The sequence below is a fragment of the Hyperolius riggenbachi genome, chromosome 6 (assembly GCF_040937935.1).
Source record: "Hyperolius riggenbachi isolate aHypRig1 chromosome 6, aHypRig1.pri, whole genome shotgun sequence".
Classification (NCBI taxonomy): Eukaryota; Metazoa; Chordata; class Amphibia; order Anura; family Hyperoliidae; genus Hyperolius; species Hyperolius riggenbachi.
Window position 1 is genome coordinate 175096835 of NC_090651.1, and position 22171 is coordinate 175119005.

Here is a 22171-nt window from a genome sequence, read left to right on the forward strand (position 1 = left end):
GTGACTATTCAGTATACTGTGTATATTACCTTGCTGTGTTTGGTGATTTGCTGTCTACCCTACATCTTACCTGCAGGGTATTGTAGTTTGTATTAGGCAGGAGGAGTTTTTGCAGGTGTTAGGGCTGGGTTATATGTGTCAGTCATATGGGCATACAGACTTACAGCAGGTGACCAGACAAGCCAGACACTCAGTGTGGGGTGGCCGGTATGTCCAGATTTAAAGTTGAACTCCAGTGACCAGGAAGAAAAAAGGAGAGCAAGAAAAACAAGGTGCATCAATATATTTTAGTATTTTCAATTATGGGTAAATTAGACCCAACAAGTACTACAGAAATTATAAACATGGCTTGCTCTTAGGCAACCACTGCAATAAGCATGTGGAGAAATCCATCTCCACTTGCATAGAAAGTCCTTATTCGGACTGTCTTGTCACTTCAGGCTTGTCACATTTTTTAAAGAGAGACTTTACAGCTGTGGCCGGATCGCCTTGCAGAGACGGTAAATATGCGGTGTGTTATTAGCTTTTAACGAACTTTTATGGATACATGATGCTAATGCTTGAATAAATGCGCAAGTGAGATGAGCATGCATTTCACTTGCTCTGAAGATAAAAAACGGAAAGGAAAATGCCTCAAGAACAAGCAGGAACAGAAGACAGTTGCAGTAGAGTCCTGGCAGAGCATCACCAGGGATGAAACCAAGCGTCTGGTGAGGTCTATGCGTTCCAGATTTCAGGCTGTAATTGACTGCAAAGGATTTGCAACCAAGTATAAAGAGTGAAAGTTTGATTTATGATTATTATTCTGTCCCATTACTTTTGCACTCTTAACAAGTGGGAGGCACATATGCAAAATGTAATTCATACACAGATGTGCTTTATCTGCAGACTGTCAGCTTTGATTTGAAGGGGTTTACATCCAAATCAGTTGGATGTAAACACCCTCAAATTAAGCTGACAGTCTGCAGTTAACCTCCCTGGCGGTAATCCCGAGCTGAGCTTGGGCTAGCCGCCGGAGGCTCAATACAAGTGAATGGAGGGCAGCATGATTGTTCCCTGATTTTAGGGTCTGAAGTGTTTAGAAGAGACCCTAAAATCTGAAAATAATCATACCGTCAGGGAGGTTAAAGCACATCCATCGTGTTCGTTTCATTTCATTGTGGTTGTGTAGAGCCATAAATGTTAGAATTGTGTCGATGTCCCAATATTTATGGACCTGACTGTACCTGTATAGGCAGCATACAATCACTGTGCCATACTACTTCAGAAATTGGAACTTGAGATACTGAAACAAGCACACATCAAAACAAAATGGATAAGAACAAATAAAGCAAACAATAACTATGTGTTGATATGCTTTGTCATAATAAATACACAATTTAGCATACCACATTTAACACCAATAGAAGATCCAAGTGCTTCAAACTGTTCTGAAATCTGAAAAGCCAATTCACGAGTAGGTGTGAGAACCAAGGCGTACAGTCTCTGTGGATTTTCCAGCAAAGTCTGGAGGATAGGTAAAGCAAAGGCACCAGTCTTTCCAGAGCCAGTCTCGGCCAGTCCAATTATGTCACGACCTAAAAGTGACAAACAAAAAATATGTTATATTAATCTGAATTTAGTTAAAGGACCACACCCGTCAGCATGGTGTTCACTTAGTAAATCAAATACCCCTGTTATAACATTTGGTTTCCAAATGTGAAGGGTCTGCTTGGCCTTCCTTGGGGGTTTGGTCATGTTATAAGGGAAGACGTAGGAAGACAAAGTGCCATAAGAGTGCTTTACATGGGCTTTAGTTTTCTGTAGATGGCTAAATATGCCAGTCCTTCTAAAAAAATTAGCATATTGTGATAAAGTTCATTATTTTCTGTAATGTACTGATAAACATTAGACTTTCATATATTTTAGATTCATTACACACAACTGATGTAGTTCAAGCCTTATTGTTTTAATATTGATGATTTTGGCATACAGCTCATGAAAACCCAAAATTCCTATCTCAAAAAATTAGCATATTTCATCCGACCAATAAAAGAAAAGTGTTTTTAAAACAAAAAAGTCAACCTTCAAATAATTATGTTCAGTTATGCACTCAATACTTGGTCGGGAATCCTTTTGCAGAAATGACTGCTTCCATGCGGCGTGGCATGGAGGCAATCAGCCTGTGGCACTGCTCAGGCGTTATGGAGGCCCAGGATGCTTCGATAGCGGCCTTAAGCTCATCCAGAGTGTTGGGTCTTGCGTCTCTCAACTTTCTCTTCACAATATCCCACAGATTTCCTATGGGGTTCAGGTCAGGAAAGTTGGCAGGCCAATTAAGCACAGTAATACCATGGTGAGTAAACCATTTACCAGTGGTTTTGGCACTGTGAGCAGGTGCCAGGTCGTGCTGAAAAAATGAATTCATCTCCATAAAGCTTTTCAGCAAATGGAAGCATGAAGTGCTCCAAAATCTCCTGATAGCTAGCTGCATTGACCCTGCCCTTGATAAAACACAGTGGACCAACACCAGCAGCTGACATGGCACCCCAGACCAACACTGACTGTGGGTACTTGACACTGGACTTCAGGCATTTTGGCATTTCCCTCTCCCCAGTCTTCCTCCAGACTCTGGCACCTTGATTTCCGATTGACATGCAAAAGTTGCTTTCATCCGAAAAAAGTACTTTGGACCACTGAGCAACAGTCCAGTGCTGCTTCTCTGTAGCCCAGGCCAGGCGCTTCTGCCGCCGTTTCTGGTTTAAAAGTGTCTTGGCCTGGGAAATGCGGAACCTGTAGCCCATTTCCTGCACACGCCTGTACATGGTGGCTCTGGACGTTTCTACTCCAGACTCAGTCCACTGCTTCCGCAGGTCCCCCAAGGTCTGGAATCGGTCCTTCTCAACAATCTTCCTCAGGGTCCGGTCACCTCTTCTCGTTGTGCAGCGTTTTCTGCCACACTTTTTCCTTCCCACAGACTTCCCACTGGAGGTGCCACTCTGGGAACAGCCTATTCGATCAGAAATTTCTTTGCGTCTTACCCTCTTGCTTGAGGGTGTCAATGATGGCCTTCTGGAAAGCAGTCAGGTCGGCAGTCTTATCCATGATTGCGGTTTTGAGTAATGAACCAGACTGGGAGTTTTTGAAAGCCTCAGGAATCTTTTGCTGGTGTTTAGAGTTAATTAGTTGATTCAGGTGATTAGGTTAATAGCTCGTTTAGATAACTTTTTCATGATATGCTAATTTTTTGAGATAGGAATTTTGGGTTTTCATGAGCTGTATGCCAAAAATAATATTAAAACAATAAAAGGCTTGAACTACTTCAGTTGTGTGTAATGAATCTAAAATATATGAAAGTCTAATGTTTATCAGTACATTACAGAAAATAATGAACTTTATCACAATATGCCCTTCAGGCCTTTATCAAGTTGCCAAACAGTAAATCCAACAGAAATTGCATTTTAGCACACAATATATACTAAAAGCCATGCCAAAAGAGCTGTGGGGACCAATCATGGCAGGGGAAGGTAGAGACTGCATACATACAAAAGATTACTTTTGATAGACAGCGCTCAGCAGTGTTCTTCTATCCACCACCATGCACCCCGTGTGGCAATAGACTCTCCCAGTTCCTGTGACCACTGCTAGATTGGTCATATAGTGCTCAATGTGTAGCCACCATCAGGCTTTATGGGTTGTCAGCTTCCTCTCACTTTGGCTTGCAGGTAAATAGGCAGATCCAGCTCTCAATACCACCTCATAAAAAGAAGATTATATAAGAGAGAACAGAGGCGCCAAAAAGGATAAAAGGGGTTTTAAAGGAGCTTAAAAGCCAAAACTTGGTAATTAGAGGAGGCAGTGGTGGACTTACCCCCTCCAAGCAGACACAACACGACTGTACATTCAGTCTATTTATTAACGAACTCTAGATAAAACAAAGTTTTATCTGGAGTTCGTTAATAAATAGACTGAATGTACAGTCGTGTTGTGTCTGCTTGGAGGGGGTAAGTCCACCACTGCCTCCTCTAATTACCAAGTTTTTGGCTTTTAAGCTCCTTTAAAACCCATTTTAACCTTTTGGCGCCTCTGTTCTCTCTTATAGAATATTGTATCCACCCTTGGTGGAGGGTTGCGACCCTTTCTATTATCTACAGAGAGCGACTTCTTATTCCTGAGTGGGGTCAGGATAATCTCCCCGCCTGCCTTTACAGTGGTTGCCTATTGGTGACCCATGTTTGTGAGTATAACTATTACTCTTTGTCATTACCCCCTTTGTCAATACATACTACACTATTGTGGCTCTTGGTGTTCCTCTGTTTATCTCGTTCATAAAAAGAAGAGGCTCGCATAGCATAATTCCATTAAATTAAAATCTATTTTAATGCTAAAGTGCATTCACATGGCGGTGACAGGTAGATAAGTTTAAAGTGATAACGGGCTCTTCCCCGTTCCTCCTGGGTAGGTGTGTTGGTGTTGCCCCGTTTTCGCCGCCTCGCAACTTAAGTCCTGACGTCTGTACGCTAACCACGCCACTGATGAGTCATGCGCAATGACTAAACGCATCTTGTGGCGCCTTAGGCCCCGTTCACACTCTACGCGTTTCCAGCCGCGTTTTGGAAACGCGTGCAGGAGGCCAACACGCACAACATCAGACAGTGCATAGAGTGCACTGTCCGATGTTCACACTGCATGCGTTCCGGACCTGTGCGGTCCGGGAATGCATGCTGCACGCATTTTTTTTTTAAACGCGTGGCTGTCCCATTCACTTTTCAGTGATGGGATCAGCCACGCAACGCACACAAATGCGGATTGCGTGCGTTCACATGTGTTGCGTTCCGCACGCATGGCCATCCGCGTTTGTGATGTGAACGGGGCCTAACAGATGTACAGGAAGACTGATGCAGGAGAGGAGCGAGGCGGCGAGAACAGGGGAAAACCTACACGTCTACCCGGGAGGCACGGGGGAGAGCCTGTTAAACACTCAGCTTATTAGAGTGCATTTTAGTAATCAAATATATTTAATTTTAATGGAATTATGTTATGCGAGCCTCTTTTTTATGAGGTGGTATTGAGAGCTGGATCTGCCCATTTCCCTGCACGCTGAAGTGAGAGGAAGCTGACAACCCATAGAGCCTGATAGCGGCTACACATTGAGAGATATATATGACCACTCTAGCAGTGGTCACAGGAACGGGGCGAGTCTATTCCCTCACGGGGTGCATGGTGGAGGATAGACGAACACTGTTGAGCACTGTCTATCAAAAGCAACATTTACAGAGAGGCCTGCCACAGCTAACATAGAGCGCACCTGTGCAGACTTTTTAAATGGGTTACTATTGGACATTATAGCATTCACATAGAGGTTTTAAAAAGACATTTATTGTAGCACTCTCACGATATTTTGTCTACATACAAAATATACCAATAGGTGTTCTCCATTTCAAATATAGACCAATCAGGAAAGTGGCAGCCACTGAAAGTGAGGAAGGAGGGGAAAAAAAAAAAAAAAAAAAAAAAAAAAAAAGGGAGGCATGCAGTCTCAGCAGAAAGTCACACGTGTGACATGTACAAATTTACGCATGTTGCCGTGGGTTTGAAAATACATTCTATTTTTACATTTAAATTTGAGATGTTAATTACATAAATTAATTATATAAATTAATTATAGCAAACATTTGACCCCTTTTCATTGCATTTGGTTAAGCAACCTTTTCTTTATATAAATGTATACTACATTGCAAAGTTACCGGTACAATTGCACTGTTCTGTAAAAGTTAAGAATCTAAGACACAGCTTTGTATATCACTCCCCATGGGATGTTTTAAATATATAGTGTTATGGTGGTAGAAAATAAAGTAGAAAATATTTATTAACAAGCACAGGCAACGCGTTTTGTGGGATCTCACCCACTTCCTCAGGCCAAATAAAGTGCTAATGCAATCTAACAGCCGTGTTCGGGGCGCAACGAACACGACTGTTAGATTGCATTAGCACTTTATTTGGCCCGAGGAAGCGGGTGAGATCCCACAAAACGCGTTGCCTGTGCTTGTTAATAAATATTTTCTACTTTAAGTGAGTTGTCTTCTATGAGGTAAGCCACCTCAAGCTTTAGTTTTAAGTGCGTTTTTAAACTTTTTATACTTCATTGGGCACCTCTTTACCCCCTTCTTTTCTGTTATAAGCATACATGACAATGCAGCTAAGTTGATCTAGAAAGACATAGGCCAGTGTTCTCCCCAGAATTTTTTTCCAGCCAGGTGGCATGAAAAAGTAGCCGGGTGGCATGAATAAATAGCCAGGTGGGGCAAGATAAGCGAACGCAGGGCAGGTTCTTCTGTGTGCAACTCTGCTTACAGAATAGGAGGAGGTGAGCCAATGACAGCCGGTTGCTCACCAAAACTAGCCGGGTGGAGCACCCGGCTAAAAGAGCCTGGGGAGAACACTGTAGGCCTCAATTTGGGTAGGGTTATCAAACAAAATTACCTCAAATGTATGCGCTGAACCATTAACGCATAAAAATGTATGTGTGTTAATGTTCCTGCACCAGCGGGAATGCGTAAAAATGTATGCAATGTGGCCTGTCCAACATCACCATGAGATCGCTGGAGCATCCTGTCCTTGCCTGCGTGGACATGGGAGAAGGATTACTGGCAGTGGTACCTTTATTGCGTTGTGCTGTGACATCACCCTTAAATGCATTGTAAAGCATAGTTGCCAGCTTGTTCTGCATGTGCTGCATCCTTTCTGCCTTCTGGTGAGTTGGTAACAGGTCCTCCACTTTGTGCCTATACCGAGGGTCTAGTAGCGGCCACCCAGTACAGTTCATTCCCCTTAATGAAAGATGCCAACTGCACAAAGCTGGATCCAGACGTACTATCCCTCTCCTCTTGCTCTTCCTCAGTGACATCAGGAAAGTCCTCCTCCTCCCCCCAGCCACGAACAATACCACGGGAACGTTGAGCAGCACAAGCCCCATGACGCCTGCTGCGGTTGTTCTTCTGCCGCCGCCGCCGCATCCAAAGAAACACCTTCCTCATCATCCGAGTCTGACTCCTCTTCCCCACACAACTCTTCCTCCTCCTCCCCCTCTGGGCTACTGCAGGTGTTGCATAAGTGTCCAGTTGTTAGGCCAGAACATCCCCATCTCCCCAGATTGGCCTCAATTCACTAAGCTTTATCAAAAACTTTATCAAACGTTTGATAAAATTTACCTCATGAGTAAAATCTAATTTTGAATTCACGAAGGTGTTAAAATTTGTAGAACATTTTATAGATAAAACATTCGATAAATATATAACACCTTAGTGAATTCAAAATTGGATTTAACCCATGAGGTAAACTGTAAAGTGTTTGATAAAGCTTAGTGAATTGAGGCCATTGTGTCCTTTTGTAGTTGTAGAGGTACTGGGTGACGGCTTTCTCCTGTTCTAGCAGGCGGGAGAACATAAGGAGGGTTGAATTCCAGCGAGTTGGGCTATCGCAAATCAGGCGTCTCACCGGCAACTTGTTTCTCTGCTGAATGTCCGCAAAGCGTGCCATGGCCGTGTAAGACCCCCTGAAATGCCCACACAACTTCCCGGCCTGCTTCATGACGTCCTCTAAGCCTGGGTACTTTGACACAAATCTTTGAATGACTAGATTCAGCACATGTGCCATGCAGGGTACATGTGTCAGCTTTCCCAAAGTCAAAGCGGAAATGAGATTGCAGCCGTTGTCACACACCACATTGCCGATCTCCAGCTAGTGCGGGGTCAGCCACTGATCCACCTGTTGGTTCAGAGCAGCCAGGAGAGCTGCTCCAGTGTGATTATCCGCTTTGAGGCTAGACATGTGTAAGATGGCGTGACACCGTCGCACCTGGCATGCAGCATAGGCCCTGGGAAGCTGGGGCTGTGTAGCTGGAGAGGAGATCGCAGCACCAGTAGAGTTGAACTGCCACTCAGCCAAGGAGGAGGAGGACCACAGCAGAGAGGATGTAGCAGGAGGAGAGGAGGTGGCAGGAGGCCTGCCTGCAAGCCGTGGAGGTGTCACAAGTTGGTCCGCTGCACAGCCACGTACTCCCTGCTTGCCATCGGTCACCAGGTTGACCCAATGGGCTGTGTAAGTTATGTACCTGCCCTGACCGTGCTTGGCAGACCAGGCATCTGTGGTCACCTTGACCCAACGCTGTGTGCCAGAGATGACACCACTAATTGCGGCCTGGCATCTTCCACTGCGGTGTTCCAATGGCCACACATTTACGGAAGACCTCAGAGTCCACCAGCTGGTATGGTAACAGCTGACGAGCTAACAGTTCCGCCAAGCCAGCTCTAAGACACCGGGCAAGGGGGTGACTGGCAGAAATTGGCTTCTTCTGCTCAAAAATTTCCTTCACAGACACATTGGTGGCGATACATGGCGCCGGACACTGCCACCAGCTGTTTGACAACGAGCTTCCCCTGCTTCTTTCAGGAACCTCCCCCTCTGAACTGTCCCCCTGTTCATCTCCTTTATTTGGAACATACGTGGGATCCGTATCATCATCATAATCATCCTGCCCAGCTTCGTTTGCCTCAGACACCTCCAAAACTGCACCAACAGCAGGTACTTCATCAACCCCCTTTGTACACCAACAGCAGGTACTTCATCATCCCCCTTTGCACACGTTACGTCCATAGTGTCGCCTAACTCAGACATATGAGGTGGTGTAACTTGTTAAGCACCTTCATCTGGTTGTAACAATAATGGCTGTGCTTCAGTAATTTCCCCACCAATTAACTCCTGCGAACTGTCAAATGTAGCAGATGTGGTACTTGGAGTAGCGCTAGTGGCTGCGGAAGATGAGGTGTTAAATAGTCAACCATGTCCTGACAATCTTGGGAGTTGATGGGACGTGCCTTCTTCTGAGCACTGTACTTTAGCCATTTTACCCTCTCTCCCCCCTCCCTCTCACACACCTTTTTACCGGTATGTACTACTACCATACATAAACTACCATTATATGTGTGCATATTCAGATTTACTTGTACATAGTCACCTACTGTATGTACACATCCAGCTACTACATCAGGTTGGCTTGGAGGAGGAAAAGCAAACTAACTTGTAGCCCTGAAGAATGATGTCTAGTAGCCACTTGTTTTGAAACATTTCCTGCCATAGCTCGACGAAATGAGACACCTTGCCCCCCACAGAAATCCTGGCATCATTGTTTAGATTGTTGATTGGGGGGGGTGTTTATAGGGAAGACCGGGTTTGGAACGCTGTGATCTATTCGCGGGCCATCTTCTCAATGGGGACTGTTTTATTCTTGGTTTCTGCTTTACCTGGATCACGAAAGGAATGGTTTGTACGAAAATTCGGTTTTTCAATGTGACAATTCTTCCTATCTGAGGATCTTTCTAGGATTTCATCCAATTTTGAACCGAAAAGAAGGAGGATTACCCTCACAGGGTACCCCACACAGTTGATTTAGATGAGGTATTTCCTTGCCAGGTTTTCACCCAGATGCCACGCCTGGCCGCATTCACTATAGCAGAAGCTCTGGCGGTAAGACGGACTGAATCTGCTGTATCTGTCAAGTAGTTTGTAGCATGTAAAATTTTTGGAAAATAATCTTCCCTCGGGACCCCTGATGCAATCTGTGTTTGTAAATCATTTAACCAAACCTGGAGACTGCTGTGGAAGCTATAGAGGGTTTAAAATTTAAAGGGATTGCTTCCCATCCCAGTCTTAAAATATTCTCCATCTTTTTATCTATGGGGTCTTTTAGATTGCCGAAATATTTAAACTGAAGTTCAGACCTTCTTGAGAACTTGGATAGGACTGAGTCTAGTTTAGGAGAATGCCCCCAGGATTTTTAATCCTCTGGACTGTAAGGATGCCTCTTTGATAAAGACTTAGGCCAGATAGCCCTTCTTTCCAGATTATCCCATTCTTTTTTTAATAATACCTTTTAAACTTGAATGAACGGGAATAAATGATGTTTGAGAATCAGAAAGACTTTTATACATTTGGTCAAGAGGTGTTAAAGGCTTTTGTTCCTTAGTAATGCCCATAGCACTATGCATAGCTTCAATTAACTCTTTCATAAAGTCTGTAGAGAAAGCAAACTTTTGTGGTTTAACCCCTTTTTCCTCAGATGCTTCTACTTCAGATTGAGCTAATTCTTCTAAAGAAGATCTATCCACCTCACTCTCAGACATTTCAGATTTTTCTGATTCCACATCAATCCTCCTTTTAGGTGGTCTGTCAGGCTGACAGGGACCAGCAATAGGTGCATCAGAGGTAGAGGGAGTTAAAGCAGCGGTAGCAGTTGAAGTATTAGGTGAAATGGCTGATTGCTTAATCTCCTGTATGGTGGAAGACATTTCTGATCTCATCCATCCCATTAAATCTTTCAGTAGAGTAGGTGATTCATCTTTCACTACTTTTTCAGTGCATACACGACAAAGGTGTTTTGCAGAGTCAGACATAAGACTACTGCACATTGCACACTTTCTGGTTTTAGGCACAGCTTTTCCTTCAGAAGAGGCTGCAGGTTTATCAGGATTATTAGCAGGTTTATCCTTGCCATGCTTGGAATCCGTTTAAACAGTTTAAGGCTGCAAAACAAACAGAAAAAAATAGCTAAAAGCTTGATAGCCCTCCAACAGTAGCAGGTATACAGCCATAATCCCAATAAATGACACATGCCAGAGAGGGAGTGGAGCTTGACTCCTCAGAGCCCTGGGAGCAAGAGCCTGCGGTTGCATCCATGGTCAGCCTAGCAATGAGCTGATCATGTCACCTCCTTAAAATAATGCATAAAGGAAACCGCCCATTCAGCCAAACAAACCCATCAAGGTTTGTACCTTAATAGAAGGCCGCCCATAGAGCAGACTAGCTCCCAAATGCAGCAAAATGTCAGCTGGAATGCAAGCCAAGCCTCTGGCACAACCTATTTCCTGTTCTGGTCACATTTCTCACAACCAGCATCCTGCTGGACAGGAAAACAACTGAGGAGGGTAAGGGAATGCTGCTATATATACACTACGCCTGCCTAATCTATTATGCTAATTATTTTAACTACCTTCCTGTCCAGTTGGAAATGGAGGGAGACAAGTCTCAGGGTTGCTGTCCTGAGACGTCCTGGAAAAAAAGCCAGGTTTACTTATGGTAAGGCCTTTTCCAGAAGTCAGGAAGGACAGCACCCCTCATGAGACTGGTCTCTCTTCCCTCACCGTGGACAGGAATCTGAAGATTAGGCAGACAGTATATAACCTGCTCCTCTGCAAAGTTACCTCAGTTATAAAAAAAGAAGACCTGGAAAAAAAATGCTATACATTAAACATATAATAACCCATATACTCCAAAACATTAGGGCGGGTAGTAGGGGTGCTGTCCTTCCCGACTTCTGGAGAAGGCCTTACCGTTAGTAAACATAGCTTTCCCAGAATGTCATGTCAGGACAGCAGCCCTCATGAGAGGATAAACAAGATAAACCTCTAGGGTAGGATCACAGCTTGTAGGACTTTTCTTCCGAAGGATAGATCAGAACTGGCCAATATGTCCAGTCTATAATGCTTAACAAAAGTGTTATGGAGTGGACCAAGTTGCTGCTCTGCAAATCTGCTCAATAGAGGCTCCCGCCTTCCCTGCCCATGATGCTGAAATACTGCTTGTTGAGTGAGCTTTCACTGAAAATGATAGTGACTGTCCTTTGGCTAGATAAGCTGTCGAGATCACCTGTTTAATCCATCTTGTTAAAGTAGGTTTAGATGCATTGCGTCTGATGTTCTCCAAGATCTGCTTTCCTCTAGTTAGCGTAGAATACATCTCCCAACATCCAAACAATGCAATAATTTTTCCTTTTCATTAGCTGGATTATTGCAGAAGGACGGGAGATACATTTCCTGAGTCCGGTGAAACTAAACATTAGCTTACCTGGTAATTCTACTTTAGGTATCCCTCCAGGACAGGTATACATTGAAATCTGGCCCCTCCCAGGAAACATCCCACAGCCTCTATAAATTAAAATAGTTGTCAGGTGATCAGCAGTATGTAACAAAGAAAAATACAGAAAACAGGTCTAGACTACCTGACCACCTAACCAACTATGATAGTGAAAAAAAAAAAAAAAAAAAAATCACAAAGTATTACATATGATTTAAACACTTACATAGTCATGAAACAAAATTACAATATAGTACATTCATAATACTGTTTATATAAATACTATTATACCCCAAAAAGGGTAGGTTACCCACCTGTCCTGGAGGGTTACGTAAAATAGAATTACCAGGTAAGCTAATGTTTCGTTTTTCCAGTAACCCTCCAGGACAGGTATACATCGAGATGATGAACAAGAAATAAAAACCATCACCAACTTTGGGTGGGCTGACCGCTTGTAAGACTTCATTCTGAAATCCTGGTCAAATGTAGATCTAGTTTGTAATGCCGCATAAACGTTTCCAAATTCTTCTACGTTGCTGCATTACACATCTCCAGAGGAGAAGCACCAGCTCTGAATCTAAATGTTCCATAAGAATTTGACTAATATTCAGCAAATGTTTCTCCTTTTCTTTATCCTTGGATGGATTTGGATAGAAACTTGGTAAAACTATCTATTGAGTTCTATAGAAAATGTCTCAAAATTTTCAGAATAAACTCTGAACTGTTCCTAAACACCCATAACTCTTAAGTATCAATTCCTCAGTAACTAGGCTATCAACTTCCACTTGTCTATGCCTGGTACTGTCTTGACTGTCATCCTGGATACTGAAATAGTTTCCAAAACTAGAAGTAGAAGGTTCAGGGGTGGAAATTGAAATGCTAGTTTGAAATCCCAAATCTGAGACCGAACGCCCACTGCTGACGGATTGTCCCCGATGTTTAGGAAGCAAAAAATGTTGACATTTGCTGTTCTCTCTGTTGCAAATAAATCTGTGGCTGGGTTTCCCCAAACAGACTTTTACTCCACAATATTCCGGGTCTCTAGTGACAGACTAAAAAGTTTCTGTGACCTCATTCCCCCTGGCCGACTTACGTATGCTACAACAGTGGAGTTGTCAGTCCTCAACTGTACATGCTTTCATGACCCACCAGGGCTAACTTCACCGCCATTACCTCCCTGAAATTTGAAGAGTGATTTTTCAAATGTTGCGGCCAAGACCCTGTACTTCGAACCCTTGACTGTGAGACCCCCAGCCTGATAGGATTGCATTCGTTAGTATCACCTCCGTAGGGAATTGCCAAAAGCTTTCCCTGTGAAACGGACTGGGGAATTGTCCATCATATTAGGTCCTCAGTCACACTGTTCGGAATCGATATCATTTGGTCCAGGGAATAAACTGACCTGTCCCACCTGTTTAGAATCCAACACTGCAGGTATGTTTTAAGATACACTGGACTGCTGGAGCAATGGACATCAACAGACCCAAAAGTCTCATTGCATCCCTGATTGATATCATTTGTAATGTCCTGAAATTTTCTACCTGCTGCATTACTTTCAATATCTTTTGCTCTGGTAGAAATACTTTTTGCTCCAAAGAGCTTATCAGAAAACCTAAGAATTGTATGCTTAGAGTGGATTCTAGCTGTGACTTTTCCAGAATTATCCATCCGGCCTCAGAAAACTGAGAAATCTCTGGGATTTCATCTCGACCGTCACATGCCAATAGGCGTCCTCATGAAACGATTCGCTGCCAGAAGTGTTCTGAGAGAAAAGAGATTCCATCCTGAACTTCTAGTATTTTATAAATTGGTTCAAAGGTTTGAGATTCAGGATAAGCTGATACTTTACTGACAACTTATTTTTAGACATGCTACTCCCATCCCAGGTCTTTATATATAAAGGTTTCTTCTGAAACAGATAAAACTGCTGCTCTTGCTGTCAATCTTATAGATTCAGATGTGCTGTATCAATAATGAAATGCTTAAAACATAACAGTAAACAAAAAATCGTCTCTTCACTGGAACCAATTTTGATATGACGCTCAACCTGATGCATCCATAAATCCAGGGTGCGGCCAACCCAAGTGTTAGCCGCAGCCAGACGAAAACTTGCACAAATAAATCAGGGTTTTTTTTTGTGTTTTGTTTTATTAGAACAGCATTCAAAGGGCTACACACATGACCTGAAAGTTCAGTGCAGAGAAACCTGGACGCATCCGAGGTGGAGAAAAAGTTATGTTGTGTTTACTTAATTGTATCAAAGTGAGGAATGTGACACATTCTGACTGTGCAGAAGCCCCTGGACTCTGACAGATACTCCAGTGAAAATAATTTAATAAAAAAAAAAAGTGCTTCATTTTTACAATAATTATGTATAAATGATTTCGCCAGTGTTTGCCCATTGTAAAATCTTTCTTCTCCCTGATTTATATTCTGACATTTAAACATGGTGACATTTTTACTGTGGGCAGGTGATGTAGCTGCTGCATGCTTTTTTTTTTTTTTTTGCTTGCCAGTTGGAAACCGCTATAAACATTTATTTCCCACAATGCAGCAAGGTTCATAGACAGGAAACTGCCAAGAGTACGTACTCCGAATTTCTTTGTGGGAGGGGTTTCACCACAATAGCCATACAGTGCCCCCTGATGGTCTGTTTGTGAAAAAGGAAGATTTCTCATGTAAAAAGGGGGCATCAACTACTGATTGGGATAAAGTTCAATTCTTGGTCGAAGTTTCTCTTTAAAGCATTTCTGCCTCCAGGCCTCCATCACAGTAGGACGTTGCGTTTTGATGCGACATTAACCCTCCTGGCGGTATGAAAAATTCCGCCAGGAGGCAGCGCAGCAGTTTTTTTTTTTCTTTTTTTTTTTTTAAATCATAGCCGCTGCTCAGCGGCTTCCCCCCCGCTTCGATCGCCTTCGGCGATCTCAGATCAGGAAATCCCGTTCAAAGAATAGGATTTCCTGGAGGGCTTCCCCCGTCGCCATGGCGACGGGGCGGGATGACGTCACCGACGTCAGGACGTCATTGGGAGTCCCGATCCACCCCTCGGCGCTGCCTGGCACTGATTGGCCAGGCAGCGCACGGGGTCTGGGGGGGCGCGCCGCAACAGATAGCGGCGATCGGGTGCGGGTCGGCGGCGATCGGTGTGCTGGCGCAGCTAGCAAAGTGCTAAATGCGTCCAGCAAAAATAATAATTATGTAAATCGGCCCAGCAGGGCCTGAGCGGCACCCTCCGGCGGCTTACCCCGTGTCACACTCGGGGTTACCGCTAAGGAGGTTAAGGTTGTAACGCAAATTACAACGCAACGCCCCAAAAAAGTCGCAACGCAACTTAATGCCCAGTTATCGTCGCAACCAGTAGAGCACACAGGCAATGAAAAGTATGCTTCCAAGTCATTGCTGAGCATGCGCAAACAGTCCAATGCAGCTAATAACGTGTATAACGTGCAGCATGCAGCACTTTCTTTCTAATAACGCTACACGTTACACACAAATGCAACGTGTGCACTGCGAGTGTCGCACTGACCTAGTATTGCTGTGTGTTAACCACTTGAGGACCTAGGGCTTTCTACCCCTTAACGACCGGCCACTTTTTTTCCATTCAGACCACTGCAGCTTTCACGGTTTATTGCTCGCTCATACAACCTACCACCTAAATGAATTTTGGCTCCTTTTCTTGTCACTAATAAAGCTTTCTTTTGGTGCTATTTGATTGCTCCTGCGATTTTTACTTTTTATTATATTCATCAAAAAAGACATGAATTTTGGCAAAAAAAATGATTTTTTTAACTTTCTGTGCTGACATTTTTCAAATAAAGTAAAATTTATGTATACATGCATCGCGAAAAATGTGGACAAACAGGTTTTTGATTTAAAAAAAAACCCATTCAGTGTATATTTATTGGTTTGGGTAAAAGTTATAGCGTTTACAAACTATGGTGCAAAAAGTGAATTTTCCGATTTTCAAGCATCTCTGACTTTTCTGACCCCCTGTCATGTTTCATGAGGGGCTAGAATTCCAGGATAGTATAAATACCCCCCAAATGACCCCATTTTGGAAAGAAGACATCCCAAAGTATTCACTGAGAGGCATAGTGAGTTCATAGAAGATATTATTTTTTTGTCACAAGTAAGCGGAAAATGACACTTTGTGAGAAAAAAAAAAAAAAAAAAGTTTCCATTTCTTCTAACTTGCGACAAAAAAAAAATGAAATCTGCCACGGACTCACCATGCCCCTCTCTGAATACCTTGAAGGGTCTACTTTCCAAAATGGGGTCATTTGTGGGGTGTGTTTACTGTCCTGACATTTTGGGGGGTGCTAAATTGTAAGCACCCCTGTAAAGCCTAAAGGTGCTCATTGGACTTTGGACCCCTTAGCGCAGTTAGGCTGCAAAAAAGTGCCACACATGTGGTATTGCCGTACTCAGGAGAAGTAGTAGAATGTGCTTTGGGGTGTATTTTTACACATACCCATGCTGGGTGGGAGAAATATCTCTGTAAAATGACAATTTGTTAATTTTTTTTACACACAATTGTCCATTTACAGAGATATTTCTCCCACTCAGCATGGGTATGTGTAAAAATACACCACAAAACACATTATACTACTTCTCCCGAGTATGGCGATACCACATGTGTGGCACTTTTTTGCACCCTAACTGCGCTAAAGGGCCCAAAGTCCAATGAGTACCTTTAGGATTTCACAGGTCATTTTGAGAAATTTCGTTTCAAGACTACTCCTCACGGTTTAGAGCCCCTAAAATGCCAGGGCAGTATAAGAACCCTACAAATGACCCCATTTTAGAAAGAAGACACCCCAAGGTATTCCGTTAGGAGTATGGTGAGTTCATAGAAGATTTTATTTTTTGTCAAAAGTTAGCGGAAAATGACACTTTGTGAAAAAACAATTAAAATCAATTTCCGCTAACTTTTGACAAAAAATAAAAATCTTCTATGAACTCACCATACTCCTAACGGAATACCTTGGGGTGTCTTCTTTCTAAAATGGGGTCATTTGTGGGGTTCCTATACTGCCCTGGCATTTTAGGGGCCCTAAACCGTGAGGAGTAGTCTTGAAACGAAATTTCTCAAAATGACCTGTGAAATCCTAAAGGTACTCATTGGACTTTGGGCCCTTTAGCGCAGTTAGGGTGCAATAAAGTGCCACACGTGGTATCGCCGTACTCGGGAGAAGTAGTACAATGTGTTTTGGGGTGTATTTTTACACATACCCATGCTGGGTGGGAGAAATACCTCTGTAAATGGACAATTGTGTGTAAAAAAAAAAATCAAAAGATTGTCATTTACAGAGGTATTTCTCCCACCCAGCATGGGTATGTGTAAAAATACACCCCAAAACACATTGTACTACTTCTCCCGAGTACGGCGATACCACATGTGTGGCACTTTTTTGCACCCTAACTGCACTAAGGGGCCCAAAGTCCAATGAGTACCTTTAGGATTTCACAGGTCATTTTTGTTTCAAGACTACTCCTCACGGTTTAGGGCCCCTAAAATGCCAGGGCAGTATAGGAACCCCACTAATGACCCCATTCTAGAAAGAAGACACCCAAAGGTATTCCGTACGGAGTATGGTGAGTTCATAGAAGATTTTATTTTTTTGTCACAAGTTAGCGGAAATTGATTTTAATAGTTTTTTTTCACAAAGTGTCATTTTCCGCTAACTTGTGACAAAAAATAAAATCTTCTATGAACTCACCATACTCCGTACGGAATACCTTTGGGTGTCTTCTTTCTAGAATGGGGTCATTTGTGGGGTTCCTATACTGCCCTGGCATTTTAGAGGCCCTAAACCGTGAGGAGTAGTCTTGAAACCAAATGTCGCAAAATGACCTGTGAAATCCTAAAGGTACTCATTGGACTTTGGGCCCCTTAGCGTACTTAGGGTGTAAAAAAGTGCCACACATGTGGTACCGCCGTACTCAGGAGAAGTAGTATAATGCGTTTTGGGGTGTATTTTTACACATACCCATACTAAGTGGGAGAAATATCTCTGTAAATGACAATTATTTGATTTTTTTACACACAATTGTCCATTTACATAGAAATTTCTCCCACCCAGCATGGGTGTGTGTAAAAATACACCCCAAAACACATTATACTACTTTTCCTGAGTACGGCGGTACCACATGTGTGACACTTTTTTGCAGCCTAGGTGCGCTAAGGGGCCCAACGTCCTATTCACAGGTCATTTTGAAGCATTTGTTTTCTAGACTACTCCTCGCGGTTTAGGGCCCCTAAAATGCCAGGGCAGTATAGGAACCCCACAAGTGACCCCATTTTAGAAAGAAGACACCCCAAGGTATTCCGTTAGGTGTATGGCGAGTTCATAGAAGATTTTATTTTTTGTCACAAGTTAGTGAAAAATGACACTTTGTGAAAAAAAAAACAATAAAAATTAATTTCCGCTAACTTTTGACAAAAAATATCTTCTATGAACTCGTCATACACCTAACAGAATACCTTGGGGTGTCTTTTTTTCTAAAATGGGGTCACTTGTGGGGTTCCTTTACCGCCCTGGCATTTTACAGGCCCAAAACCGTAAGTAGTCTGGAAACCAAATGTCTCAAAATGACTGTTCAGGGGTATAAGCATCTGCAAATTATGATGACAGGTGGTCTATGAGGGGCCGAATTTTGTGGAACCGGTCATAAGCAGGGTGGCCTTTTAGATGACAGGTTGTATTGGGCCTGATCTGATGGATAGGAGTGCTAGGAGGGTGACAGGAGGTGATTGATGGGTGTCTCAGGGGGTGGTTAGAGGGGAAAATAGATGCAATCAATGCACTGGGGAGGTGATCGGAAGGGGGTCTGAGGGGGATCTGAGGGTTTGGCCGAGTGATCAGGAGCCCACACGGGGCAAATTGGGGCCTGATCTGATGGGTAGGTGTGCTAGGGGGTGACAGGAGGTGATTGATGGGTTTCTCAAGGTGTGATTAGAGGGGGGAATAGATGCAAGCAATGCACTGGCGAGGTGATCAGGGCTGGGGTCTGAGGGCATTCTGAGGGTGTGGGCGGGTGATTGAGTGCCCTAGGGGCAGATAGGGGTCTAATCTGATAGGTAGCAGTGACAGGGGTGATTGATGGGTAATTAGTGGGCGTTTAGGGTAGAGAATAGATGGAAACACTGCGCTTGGGTGGTGATCTGATGTCGGATCTGCGGGCGATCTATTGGTGTGGGTGGGTGATCAGATTGCCCGCAAGGGGCAGGTTAGGGGCTGATTGTTGGGTGGCAGTGACAGGGGGTGATTGATGGGTGATAGGTGATTGGCAGGTGATTGACAGGTGATCAGTGGGTTATTACAGGGAAGAACAGATGTAATTAATGCACTGGCGAATTGATAAGGGGGGGGGGGGGCTGAGGGCAATCTGAGCGTGTGGGCGGGTGATTGGGTGCCCGCAAGGGGCAGATTAGGGTCTGATCTGATAGGTAACAGTGACAGGTGGTGATAGGGGGTGATTGATGGGTGATTGATGGGTAATTAGTGGGTGTTTAGAGGAGAGAATAGATGTAAACAATGGATTTGGGAGGTGATCTGATGTCGGATCTGCGGGCGATCTATTGGTGTGGGGGGGTGATCAGATTGCCCGCAAGGGGCAGGTTAGGGGCTGATTGATGGGTGGCAGTGACAGGGGGTGATTGATGGGTGATTGACAGGTGATCAGGGGGATAGATGCATACAGTAAACAGGGGGGGGGGGGTGGTCTGGGGAAAATCTGAGGGGTGGGGGTGATCAGGAGGGGGCAGGGAGCAGGCGGGGGATAAAAAAAAAATAGCGTTGACAGATAGTGACAGGGAGTGATTGATGGGTGATTAGGGGGGTGATTGGGTGCAAACAGGGGTCTGGGGGGTGGGCAGGGGGGGGGGGTCTGATGGGAGCTGTGGGCGATCTGGGGCAGGGGGGGGAGAAATCAGTGTGCTTGGGTGCAGACAAGGGTGGCTGCAGCCTGCCCTGGTGGTCCCTCGGACACTGGGACCACCAGGGCAGGAGGCAGCCTGTATAATACACTTTGTAAACATTACAAAGTGTATTATACACTTTGTATGCGGCGATCGCGGGGTTAACATCCCGCCGGCGCTTCTGTATAGCCAGCAGGATGTTGCGGCGGGCGAGCGGTGACAGTAGCCGGCGGAGGATCGCGTCACGGATGACGCGATCGCTCCGCCCATGCCCTTAGAAGGACCGCCGCCTCTGTGGGTGAGCCGGTCCTTCAGGGCTCCACTTCCTGGCCGCCTCTGTGCGTTAGGCGGTCGGGAAGTGGTTAATCTGTGTGGAAACATTTTCTACCGTGCGACTTTAAAGAGACACTGAAGCGAAAAAAAAATTGATATAGTAAATTGGTTGTGTACTATGAATAATTACTAGAAGATTAGCAGCAAAGAAAATATTCTCATACTTTAATTTTCAGGTATATAGTGTTTTTTCTAACATTGCATCATTCTATAATATGTGCAGATTACACAACACTCAGCATTCAAAATTAGTCTTTCAGAGCAGTCTGTGAAGTAATGACCTCTCCTCTAGCAGAGAAAAAGTAAACAGTTCACTTACAGTTGAGATAATAAAAGTCAGATAACAGCCCTCTCCACGACTAACTTAGTCGGAGAGCTTAATGGCTTGTTTGCATAGAGATAACAACTGGAGTTTCTTAACTCTTCCTGTACTGGAAACAATTAAGGCTCTTTTCCACTATGAAATGCGATCGCGATTCCGATCGCAATTGCGTTTCAATTTCCACCATGTGATTAAGATTGAGCTACTATATTCATTATAGTCCAGCTCAATCGCATACAAAACGCGGCAGGGCGACGATTGCGCTTTGACCAAAATCGCATCGCAATCGGATCGCACTAATGGAAATTGCTGCTGCAGTTTCCATTAGTTTAACCTCCTGAGCGGTCTGGACGAGCTCAGCTCGTCCATCACCGCCGGAGGCTGCCGCTCAGGCCCTGCTGGGCCGATTTTTATCAAATAAAGTGCAGCACACGCAGCCGGCACTTTGCCAGCCACGTGTGCTGCCTGATCGCCGCCGCTCTGCGGCGATTCGCCGCGAGCAGCGGCGAAAGAGGGCCCCCCTAGCCGCCTGAGCCCTGCGCAGCCGGAACAAAAAGTTCCGGCCAGCGCTAAGGGCTGGATCGGAGGCGGCTGACGTCAGGACGTCGGCTGACGTCGATGACGTCACTCCGCTCGTCGCTATGGCGACGATATAAGCAAAACAAGGAAGGCCGCTCATTGCGGCCTTCCTTGTTTATTCTGGGCGCCGGAGGCGATCGGAAGATCGCCTCCGGAGCGCCCTCTAGTGGGCTTTCATGCAGCCAACTTTCAGTTGGCTGCATGAAATAGTTTTTTTTTTATTTAAAAAAAACCCTCCCGCAGCCACCCTGGCGATTTAATCAGAACGCCAGGGTGGTTAATGTACCTTGCGATTTGCGATCAGAAGCAAATCGCAGGCTAGTGGGAAAAGGCCCTAAGACTGATGTATCTGATCTTAATGTTTTATTTCTTAGCTGTACTACACATACAAATCATAATATCATAATTTTTTTTTTCGCTTCAGTGTCTCTTTAACCACTTGAGGACCTAGGGCTTTACCCCCCTTAAGGACCAGGCACTTTTTTTCCATTCAGACCACTGCAGCTTTCACAGTTTATTGCTCGCTCATACAACCTACCATCTAAATGAATTTTGGCTCCTTTTCTTGTCACTAATAAAGCTTTCTTTTGGTGCTATTTGATTGCTGCTGCGATTTTTACTTTTTATTATATTCATCAAAAAAGACATGAATTTTGGCAAAAAAATGATTTTTTTAACTTTCTGTGCTGACATTTTTCAAATAAAGTAAAATTTCTGTATACATGCAGCGCGAAAAATGTGGACAAACATGTTTTTGATTTAAAAAAAAAAAAAAAACATTCAGTGTATATTTATTGGTTTGGGTAAAAGTTATAGCGTTTACAAACTATGGTGCAAAAAGTGAATCTTCCCATTTTCAAGCATCTATGACTTTTCTGACCCCCTGTCATGTTTCATGAGGGGCTAAAATTCCAGGATAGCATAAATACCCCCCAAATGACCCCATTTTGGAAAGAAGACATCTTAAAGTATTCACTGAGAGGCATAGTGAGTTCATAGAAGATATTTTTTTTGTCACAAGTAAGCGGAAAATGACACTGACAAAAAAAATAAAAATCCATTTCTTCTAACTTGCGACAAAAAAAAAAATAAAAAATGAAATCTGCCACGGACTCACCATGCCC

At 44.0% G+C, this 22171-nt stretch overlaps 1 protein-coding gene across 1 annotated transcript in view; it reads right to left on the reverse strand.

The window, feature by feature from the left end:
- DDX47 (DEAD-box helicase 47) overlaps positions 1 to 22171 on the reverse strand; it is a 403902-nt gene that overhangs the window by 347050 nt on the left and 34681 nt on the right. Inside the window, exon 3 of the mRNA XM_068242689.1 lies at positions 1389 to 1577. Within this exon, the coding sequence (XP_068098790.1) occupies positions 1389 to 1577 (189 nt within the window). The remainder of the gene's footprint in view (positions 1 to 1388; positions 1578 to 22171) is intronic.